This window comes from Mercenaria mercenaria, chromosome 19 (genome assembly GCF_021730395.1).
Source record: "Mercenaria mercenaria strain notata chromosome 19, MADL_Memer_1, whole genome shotgun sequence".
Lineage (NCBI taxonomy): Eukaryota > Metazoa > Mollusca > Bivalvia > Venerida > Veneridae > Mercenaria > Mercenaria mercenaria.
In genome coordinates, this window is record NC_069379.1 from 25773822 (window position 1) to 25785249 (window position 11428).

Sequence of the window (11428 nt, forward strand, 5' to 3'; positions counted from 1 at the left end):
TAGATGATAGGTATGAAAAGACACATACTTAAGTGCAATTGTAAACCTGAAATCGTATATGGGTGTTGTAACTAAATTATCACAATATTTTGTTTTCACATGTTTTTCTGTTCATGTCGTACAAAAGTAGGTTTACACCAACAGAAAGCTAAGTGACTTCTCAGATGCATCTGTAAACGGAAGTATCTATGTTGAAAATATTCGTCTTTTTGTGTTTGCGTGGCTAGAAAACGCAAAATGATATTTACGGCTTCTCTTACGAAAAGATTATAAAAAAGAATAGAATAATTTTACTTTCTCTGGTAGCAATTATGTAAACATAAAAAGTCTAAATCGGTAAATACTGCCAGATCATGTTATGCAGAATTCAATAATGCGCACTTCTGTTGATATATTTATTATAAGGGAAGAGAAACAAATCCAGCAATCAATAGAAGTTAAAGAAGTTATAATTTTGTCCATTAATTAAATATGCAAATTCGGCTGAGCACAAACATATTTTTACAGATTGTAAGTAAGTAATGACCAGAACAAGCACACGTATTTACATCATTTTATTGTGTTGTTATACAGATATTTCTAAACAATTCACACTTCATGTTATAACATTCATAAACTTGCTAAAAGGTTGATAACATTCAGTATTTTCACTACTTATAAGCTATATGAGGTCATATTTGAGAAGTAAGTGAATAATTACTGACTGTCTTCTATAGGTTTTCACGCTATGTGATATATAGAATACAGCCAATAACAAAATGGGTCTCATTCTGAGTTTCTGCAGAACGTCATAATTCACAAAGCGGAATAAGGAATACAAAATTCAAAAAAAATGAAAACAATTACATGTACACGTCAAGCAAATTGTTCTAGAAATATGCGACAATTGCAGTTTTAAATGCTTAAGACATATTTTTTTTTAAATTTTGAAATGAATACAAAGACAGAAACTTCATCGTTGGAAGTCATGTACATGCAGAAACTGAGGAACATAATAATGATGACGGCAATTAATTATATGTAGCATACGAACTGGTGCAACTCCTTTTTCAAACATCAAATAAGAAAAATCAGTACAGAATTCCAAACATGAAAACATTGTAGATTCAGACTTTAGACATTAATTAATTACCAATATTTGTCCTTTCGTCTGAAGCATATTTATTGCCGATATCCAAATATGTAAATCCTCTTCATCATTTCAGTTATATACATTTTAAACATATGAAAACTTACTTACTTACTTACTTACTTTTATACCTGAGAATAAAGGCAAGAACAAATCGACGGCATGAAGCAAAAATACGCTGCCTTCATTTCACATGTGCTTGCGTTGCGCCCTCGCAATGTTAGCGGGAAAATTCATGAAAACATAAAGTTATAACAGCTTTTAACTTTGTACAAAAATTGTGCATGCAAATGAATCACGTTATTATAACAGTTTTATCAAATATCAATAATGCTTATTATGATACATGTAGAGCAGTCTTGAAATTGTGCACCTGCACCCACAAGCTGGACATAAACTCGGGACCTCTTACACCTAAGGCAAACACTCATATCGATTTAAAAGTTTGATTTATAACATTGCAGTACAAGTATATCCTTATATTTTACCCTCCCCCCACCCCCTCTCCATTGTAGAATTTGCCATTGAATTCAATTCATGGTAGTCGGGAAATATATACTTTGTGCAATAAAAGCGCACTCTCAAACTTGGCCAGACTACACAGGTTACATTATCATCCCAATATCAAACCAATGTCACAGAATAATTAATATGTATGTGTTAACTTATTGCATGAAATTCAGCAACGACTGTCTGTACTTATTCTTGCTTTCTTTTCATATACTGTTTACTTTAATAACAGTTATTTTTCTATCTATTTCAGCTCTAGTACCTCATCGTAGGTAATTATTATAACATTCTGCAAGCATATATACAAGGAGATTCGCGAATTAATAGCGGCTAAAGAACATAAAATACACTCACATAGCAGTTACTCAAACATTTAGCGTTTATTTGGTAAAAAATGTTTTGTCAGCCTAGCGAACTTTAGCAGATGTCGGAACGTGCTGTCATTTTAACAGGCTGCACTATGTTATGATAATTTCCAATTTTATTGCTGGTGACTGTTCATAACAGGTAATGCGATGTTTGCACTTCTTGTTAAATTGGGTGTTGTTTATTATACATTGGTGTTATCAGGGGACAGGATCTGTAACAAAGCCTCATGGAGGAATCGATATTGGCCCTGAAATTTACAAAATATAATATTCAAGAAAAGCCTCACACAGAACTAAACAGAACCAAAGAAACCAAACATTTACACCATTACAAACGGACGTAACGCTGACTGCTCTTATTTGTATAAACGTTATACGGGCGAACCAGATGAAATGTCTTCAATATGATACTTCTGTATGAATTGTGATGTTGAACATTTTTAAAAGGAAATACAGCAATAAAAGGACAACATGCATTTAGGAGACAACCTAAGAAGAGGGCAAAACGTAGTTTCTTAACACAATCATATGATCTAATATTTATTTCTTTTAAAAGCACAAAAAATGTATTGAAAAAGTGGTCTCTAACTGTCTCTAACTAGATGTGGTTTCTAAAACGGGTTTGTCTGTAGAAACACGCTCTTAGAGATCAACCTTAGAGCGAGATAATGGAAAAAACAAATATCACCACTAATTTTAGTTTTATCCTTTAGTGTTATATGAGCCAGAATGTGAGCCATATGATATTTATCATTGATATAACGTGAATCAAACAATGGCGTAAAATGTTTTTTTCGCCTACTTCAAGTGTTAGTGTTCCGCGGAACTGCAGATGTGGATATTTCAGTGATATCACGCTGAAAACAATTGCATACCAAACTTGTACGAACTAAATTTTCCGAACTTTATAATGGTCGGAAAAACTCTAACGGTACATTTATTCTTATCAAGGTACTTTATTTGAATTGAGAGAAACATTGTAACAATTAGACTATGATAACGTAAATAAATACAGCCTACCACTGTCTGTACCAAGCAGACGCGTTCTTCCCTCAGGTTTCTGACACATGCAAAAACATCCACGTGACCCTCAGACATTCCTTCATTGGCTAATATGTCCAGTGCTATATAAGTTCCCGTTCGGCCAACCCCTGCACTAAAGGGAAAAGAAAAGTCAATATCACCTTCATTCTTTTAGACCCTATACACTATAGACATATAATCGTCGTGTATAATGAGGTGGATATCGTTTGTGAGAAGTACAATTACATGTGATTGGGCAGAAGGTTGGTACACACGGTACACCAACTGAACTAAAAACCATTTGTAGTAAATGCTTGTTTACGTTGTTCTACAAGTAGTTCACTAGTGAATACGAGACAGGGTCGTACAAGTACGGAGTCAGAAACTAACATCGAGGATGAATTTATTAACTACTTAGTATGTATAGATGTTTTTCTTCTCTTTTGCAAATCGTAAAAATGAAATATTTACCTGCAATGAACAATCATAGGCCCATCTTCTGTTGTACTTATGCCTTTTACTTTCTCCCAGAAATCTGTTAAACTGGAAACTTGTTGTGGTGTACTTTTGTCTGGCCAGACTGTAAAATGCATCTGATAAAGCGTCCTTCTCTCTGTTTTCTGATAAAAACGGGAAATAAAACAGGCAGGAGGAATCGTTTTACTTGCAAAAGAAGCCCGATGTTTTTTTTTCATTATTTTGAAGTAATTACTATGTTGATGTTTTTATATTATCTACAACCAATATAAACGTATCTCATTGACACTTGATGTTAGGGAATTCAATCAAAGGTATATTACATTTCTGTGGCGTTTTCAACAGTATACATCATTTATGTAACAGCGGGCAGCTAACCTAGATTCTGTACCAGTACAAACTTGTTTTCCGCAAGTTACTGCCAATTTCCTCACATGGATCACAAGTGGAGAACAAATGATTTCAGACACAAAACGTCCCGGAGAACAAACGCCTCGCCCGGAGATCAAACTCACAACCCCGTGAACCGTAGGTCTGCGCTCTCCTTAATTAGCAAAGTGGATGGACTATACATATATAGATGTATTGTTACCCGACAATACGAAAAGATTGAAGGAAATGCCTTTTAGGTTATAAGCGACGTCATTAATTACATTCTCCTGAAGATCCAAAATGTGTATTTTTACACAATTAAGTTATGTCATACAAAAAAAAACATTGTCTTCATTTTCCCCGCTATATATATTATAAATACCTATACTGATAGTCTAATCATTCAAGTAATGATATACAAACTGATAACCTATGCTACATTTACCTCCATTGTGAAGATCCTGGCTGTATAATTAGCATAGATCTCTTCAACCTGACACATGACCTTCACGTGCCCATACTTGTTACAACATCCTTCATCAGGCCAATATTTGTCACATTTCTGTACCTGAAACACGGAGATACATAGCATTAATATTTAGAACAGATAATGACAGAAATATTTGTTGTTACAAAACGCCATAAAAGAAGTTAAACCATGCGTTATCTACAAAAACTGGTGTTGGTCATTTTCATAAGTACTTGATTTCGTTTGTACTAAAATCGGTGGAATGCCTTGAAGGTTGAAACAAGCATACTTTCATCATGGACACGTATAAATCTTAATCTAACACTGAGATAATGTCTTTAAAATATGTAAACGACGTTGGGGGTGGGGGGGGGGGGAGGTGGGTGGGGTGGGAGGGTAGTAATGAAGGCACACACAAGTTTCACTGGTGAAAGCGTATGGTATCTAACTCTACCCAACAATGGCCCTGTTTATTTTTTCAAATAAAGTGGATGATCAGCCTAGCAGATTAATATACTTTTCCTATGTGCACATCGGAAAATGTGAATACGCTCCTCTATTAGTCATGCTTAAGACGAATCTGACTGATTTTGGTTGGTAGGATTTGTTAAAGGTCTATCTTTATATATATTCAAGATATAAGACGGAAAAGGAAGTCGGACGCTGTGCGACGAAAGGTAAATGGTTACAAAAGCTAAACTTCAGCACATTATTCTCTGTTGAGATAAAAAAATACTTAGTACCTATCAGAATTTCTTAACAAAAAAAAACGTTAAAGAGAAAACTGAAGAAAAGTTCAGTTTTATATGATTTTGAATTAAATATTTGCTTACCCCCGACTCTCTAAGATTGGTCAGCATAACAATTTTGTCTACCCTCTCCTGCCAGACCATGTTCCAGAATACATCAAAATCAGCACCCATTTGTTTGATTGTCGGCCCTGAAATCGTGTTCATATAACATGTCTCATCATCATAAATCGTAATACTCAGGATCATACTAATAGTATCGTCTCTTTATTGAGGCATGCAGCTAGGATGACGTGGCTGGTATCTGTATTTACTTAAACCAAGTACTGTAATTTATTTTCTTTTGTTATTCTAATTATCGGACTGTATTTATACATTATGTAAACAGAGTTCCATTTAAGCTGGTGGTATAGTTGGGTTTTGTACATTTCTTTACTAATCATTAACACGAGCAAACGTGGCCGAGTAGTTAAGGTCGCTAACTTCGAATACACTGCCTCTAACTGCTGTGGACTCGAAACCTCGCTTTGGGCTCAGAAATCATCCGGCTAGCTTACGGAAGATCGTCGGTTCTACCGAGGTTCCTGTCCTTATGTCAAATATTGCCTGGAGAGCATCTGTTTCTATTCACCTCCAAACGCTGGACAGTCGCAATATGAACTGTAATTCTGTGACGTTAAACCCAACAAAAACAGAGGCAAGCAAAACTTATCACGAACAGATCCGAGTCTGCATTTACTTTGCTTTGGTTGGGTTTTACACGTTCAAAGCCTCTTATAATATTCAATGTTTCTGTACCGTGGACATTATTTCTTATCTAAAATACACGTGCTAGAATATATTTGGCTGAAGAAAGTTTTATTCATTGTAATTGTACAAGTGATATAGTTTGAGCACGTAAAGATATGTATAATGTAAACAAATGTCATACCCATCGAAGCAATGTATGCTCTTTGTTTCATGTAACCCTAAAATAAAATTCGAAAAATGTATCACATTAGTACTTTCTGCATCTTAAAACAAGATCTTTGTCGTTAAAATTATTATATTCAGACTTCTTAACAATCGCTGTTTGCGTCGACATTTGACTTTATTCAGCAGGCCTTACGTACGAAAGACTCGTGGTGACATTTCAACTTCATTATTTCACCCTTTTTGCTTCATGATTTCACTATTTCCACTTCATGAATTCACGAATTCACGATTTCTGCTTCCTGATTTCACGAATTTCACTTCATGAATTCACGAACTCATAATTTCACGATTTCTCGACAGAACTTCACGATTTCGCTATTTCACGATTTCACGAATTCACGATTTCACGACAAAACTTCACGATTTCCACTTCACGAATTCACGATTTCACAATTTCCACTTCACGAATTCACGATTTCACGATTAAACTTCACGATTTTACGATTTCTTGATTTCAAGAATTTACGATTTCACAATTAAATTTCACGAGTTCACGAATTCATAATTTCCACATCAAGAATTCACGATTTCTCGATTTCACGATTTCATAATTATAGTTCAATTTCAACTTTTCGCGACTTTATTAGTCACATGACTAATGTATGACGTAGAAAACCGCGGGAAACATTCGCTGCATGTAAGATGGCGTGTTATATATTTGTACATCCAGGGTTAGGTATTGAAAGTGGAAACTGGCCAAAAATGCCTCAACTCATGAGGAAATAGACTTACAAACAATACTTTTAGAATGCAATATTGCTTTAAATGTGAAATTGTTCCAGTCCCTTTTTTCGGTTTTAGAAAGCTCCCCATCTTTGTTCTATTAAATGAAAAGCGATGCATCTTATTCACATGTAAGCTATTGCCACCTGCTGTGTAAATGGTATGCAAACTGAGTTAATCAAGAGTACGGCCTTACCACGAGGGCCGTTTAAAACGTAAAAAAGCGGCTTAGACGTTTTACTACGTTACAGGCGTGGAAAGGATATACATACAAAATATAAATTCAATCCATGCAAACATTCTCTTTTAAATGAACGGAAACCAATGTGTCTATGGACGGAAAGACGGATTCCAAAATAACGGAATGACGGACGGACAACTGCAAGGCTTAATGCTCCGTCACCATAAATGACGGGGGCATAATAAACATACTTATATATTTTGAAATTGTCTAAAACAGTAAAGTTACTTGGGCATCTTTTTTTTGTTCATACATGTTTTAGTGTTGAAAGTACCAAAAAATGTCTTGTTACAGGCACCAATATCCCTCCCCAACCTACACACAGACGTATGCAGGAGTATAAACTAATCCTCTGTAACCCAGACCATTCATTACGTATACACTTCATTGAATGGAGAGTAACGGGATGGATTGGCCAAATGGAAATAGTGAAATCATGCAATCAAGAAATCGTGAAATCAAGAAATCGTGAAATTGTGAAGTTTTTTCGTGAAATCAAGAAATCGTGAAGTTTTTTTTTCGTGTAATCGTGAACGTTTTTCGTGAAATCGTGAATCCTTGTCATAAATCGTGGAGTTTTTTTTCGTGAAATCGTGAAATCAAGAAATCGTGAAGTAGAAATCGTGAAATCAGGAAGCAGAAATCGTGAATTCGTGAATTCATGAAGTGGAAATCGTGAAATCATGAAGCAGAAATAGTGAAATAATGAAGTTGAAATGTCACCACGGGTCTTTCGTACTTACATCATTTGATAACTATTCATACAACTATAGAAAATATTCTCCAAGGGCCTCCGTGCTCGAGTGGTTAAGGTCGCTGACTGAATCACTTGCCCATCGGCAATGTGGGTTCGAAACCTCGCTTGCGGTGTTCAATTCTTCATAAATGGAATGGAGCTTCTAACCGGGTGCCGGCTCTTTTCTAAAACAATGCCCGGAGGGGCATCTAGAGTCTTCCTCAACCTTCGAAAGCTGGAAAAGTCGCCATATGACCTAAACTGCGTCAAACTGACTTAAAAGAAAAAATGAATGAAAAAAAGAAATAAAAGATTCTGCAAAATACTTGCAAATATTTTAAGAAACAAGAGATGTATTTTTATTACATAAAAGATGTTCCAAACATCCTCCAGAAAGTTTTTTTTCCCCTTTCTTTATCACATAATAGATCTGTATCTATAACAATACAAGTAAAGGTTTAATTGCTTTATTTACTAGCAGAAATAATATTACAAAATTGTTTACGAAATTGTTACTCACGTCTATGTAACTTGCATTAATGTAGTCAGATTTACCTTCCCGTAGAATTACCCTTTTACTGTCATCTGCAACAGTCATTTTATTTGTATAAGTGATTTACATAATCGTTTTTTTTGTAAAAATTCATCCACTATAGTGCAGATAAAGACCGATCTGACCAGATGAAGATCCGAGAACAGAAAAAGAAAACACTTAAGATATAGGTATGTACTGCTAACTTATCCTGGTTGTTTGTGAATAGAAATCATTGTTTTTCTAATTGTGTCCGGTATAGAGCACCGATACACACAATACTTTCTTGGAAAGTACAGAACTGGCGTAGGTACTTCTCAAGAGCATCTCAGAAATTCTCAGTGCCTGGTTCGGGATTTTAAACCCGATCCTCTGGATTGACAGTCCAGCTTGTTGCCAGTAGACCAATGTATTTCTTAATTTTGTAATGGTTTAAAGTCAGACCCGTCATTATCATACATATCATTGCCACATGTATCATAGTACCGCAAGTTATTTTAATATTTTATTTTGGAGAGCCAGGAGGTGTTGGAATTTTTATGAGGTGATTATAACGTATCGATGTCGGTGTTATGTCTTACTTGGTTAAAATAGATTTTTCCTATTTACGACGCTATTATCTTACATGTTTGACACCAGTCATATCTTTAACTTAAAGAAGGTATGCATTCTAACCGTAAATATAGTGTGTTTAATGTAACAGGAACATCTTACATGCATGATTTGTTTTTGCAAGGCGATGTTGGCTTACACGCTTTATTTGTTATTACTAGGCATTGTTGACGTGGTCCAGAAATGTATGCAATAAATTAACTTACAAGGGTATATATCTCTGTAACGGTTTTTCAGTATGTTCTCTCTCTTCTGTGAAGCTTTATGCGGTTTAATAAGTCCCGACGGTAATTCCTGGTGAGAGAAGAAAACCCATATGAGTTCGCAATCTTCGATGTCAGGCCGGTTTGCTTTGAGATAAATATTGTACCTTACAAAGAAATAGCTTTGGGTTTGGAAATAGGCATGATTTATGACATTTCCTTTCACCTCATGAATTTAAATTTATAAAGTTAAACATAATAATCAGTATGGAAATTAATTTCTGGCTCTTGAATGTGTTTATTTTTTTCTGAGCATAAGTGTGAAATTGTCCTAGCGCAAGTTGGCATGCGCCGACTAATCTACAAAGTCGGTGTTGTATCCTTCGACCCTGAATAGGTTAGGGACTGTGAATAACTTCTTCAATAACCATTCTAACAACTTGGACAGCAAAATAAATCTACAAATAAAGCTGATCATTAATATATATGGTGTAAGATATTACCTTAAATTCTTCAACATAATTGTCTATAGTTTTGTTTTGTACAAACTCTCTGAGTTGATCTAACGGAATTTTTCTTTTCATTACTTCATCTTCATTGAAGTATATGTGATCGTCAAACTGTAATGTAGACATAGTAATTTCTATAAAAAGCCTTGAGATGGCACTGTATTTTAATATGAATAAGTGAGATATTTGCATTACCATTTCCGTTCATAAGTAACATAAAACTTTTCATTGCAAAGTTCAATTTAGAAACTTAACACAATTTACAAGTATTTGTACATGTACGCAGTTAATGAAAAACAAATAATTATACACACTGTTTCAGCACATTCTGCTGTGCCTTCTTGGAACATCGTATCTGGATGTTTCCTCTCGATTGTGGCATATTCAGCAGTGCTTTTGGACAGACAGTGTGTGGGATGGTTATCATCGTTGGATGCAGAGCTTTCTGGACAGACTGCATTATGTCTTTTGTTTTCTGATAGCCTTTGTGTCTGTTTGTTATTTCTCTTTATGGAGACAATGCCTAACCACAAACGATAAAAATAACAGACATAAGTGAAAATGTAATTTATAAGAACAAGAGGCTCAAATGGGCATAAGTCACTCACTCGAAAAGGACCTTGACTATTTGACCTTTCTTTAAGAAATTCATTAAAAGTTACTTTTAAATGTGCGTCACCTATAGAACACACTTTATGACAAGGAGCTTTTAATGATAAGATGTTTGTAATTGTTTTCTGTCTTTAAGCTTTGGTGACTCCTAAAAGGGACCAAGTGGACCAATTGCAACGATGCTAGAAATCAAGTTCGATGAAGATCCAGTCATCGGTTCATCACAAGAAGTCGTTTAAATATATGTCTGTTTTGTGCTCTAGTGGTCCATAATAGGGCCCAAGAGCCCCCTTTTTAATAAATATTGGAGAAGCAAGACTCATACAAAAGCCAAAGTTTGATGAATATCTATCAAGCAGTTCGTAAGAAGAAGTTGTTTAAAGGCGATTCTTTTTAGTTTTAGCACTCTCTACAAAAAGAGATCAAGCGCCCAAATTTGAAGAAATTTTGGAGAAGACCTTCTACTAACTTGTAAAGACACACTGAGCGGTTCATGAGAAAAGTCGTTTATAGTTTTTGTTCTGTTTTTTAATTTATAATGAAATCTGCAACATCTCTCACGCCCCAAGCACCGGCTTAAATGGAACTCTATTACACATCCATTGAATGGACCCGGTGATCCCAAAGGACCAAAAAATATAACAACACTGAATCCAACTACGGGGAGACATTTTAAAGCCGCCACACGGCACTTAAAGATTGCCGTTGTGATATATAATAAATCCTGTAAAACAAGATCCATTAGAAGCATAGAATGCAATGAATTTATTGAGAATCGCTTTTTACCAAATATCTTTTTCTCGTCTTTGTATCACATGTGGTGTTCATAAAAGCAGGGTAACAGATGATACCCTATAACGTACATATGTATACAGTGGTGCTGAATGTCACTTGAAGGTACATGTATTACTCATGTGTTTTACTAACAAGGCTAGTGAATCAGAAAATTAAACAATGGGCCAATCATCAACAGAATGTGATGACTTTGAATATAAAACAATACACTGTTCATTTAAGGAAGATATATCACAATTGTTATTAAATAGTTTGATCAACACAGTAGATGTATTAATTTCGTCGTCCGATCAAGGTTCCAGTGATTAATATGTGAATCGGTTGAAAATGATAACTCATATATGTAGTGAATTCTTTGAAACATTTCCAAAACAGCACAACAAGGCCAACTGA

General features: G+C 35.0%; 1 protein-coding gene across 1 annotated transcript; it reads right to left on the reverse strand.

Annotated features, from left to right (window-relative positions):
- Positions 1 to 480: 480 nt before the first annotated feature.
- Positions 481 to 11154, reverse strand: LOC128551004 (receptor-type tyrosine-protein phosphatase S-like). Its single transcript, XM_053531242.1, has 11 exons — positions 11151 to 11154; positions 9943 to 10151; positions 9623 to 9739; positions 9123 to 9210; positions 8293 to 8357; positions 6029 to 6065; positions 5182 to 5288; positions 4325 to 4447; positions 3502 to 3650; positions 3028 to 3163; positions 481 to 2255 (listed from the first exon to the last, which is right to left on the reverse strand). The coding sequence occupies exons 1-11, from the start codon at positions 11152 to 11154 to the stop codon at positions 2190 to 2192; spliced, it is 1101 nt and encodes a 366-aa protein (XP_053387217.1). The 3' UTR covers positions 481 to 2189.
- Between the last annotated feature and the right edge of the window lie 274 nt (positions 11155 to 11428).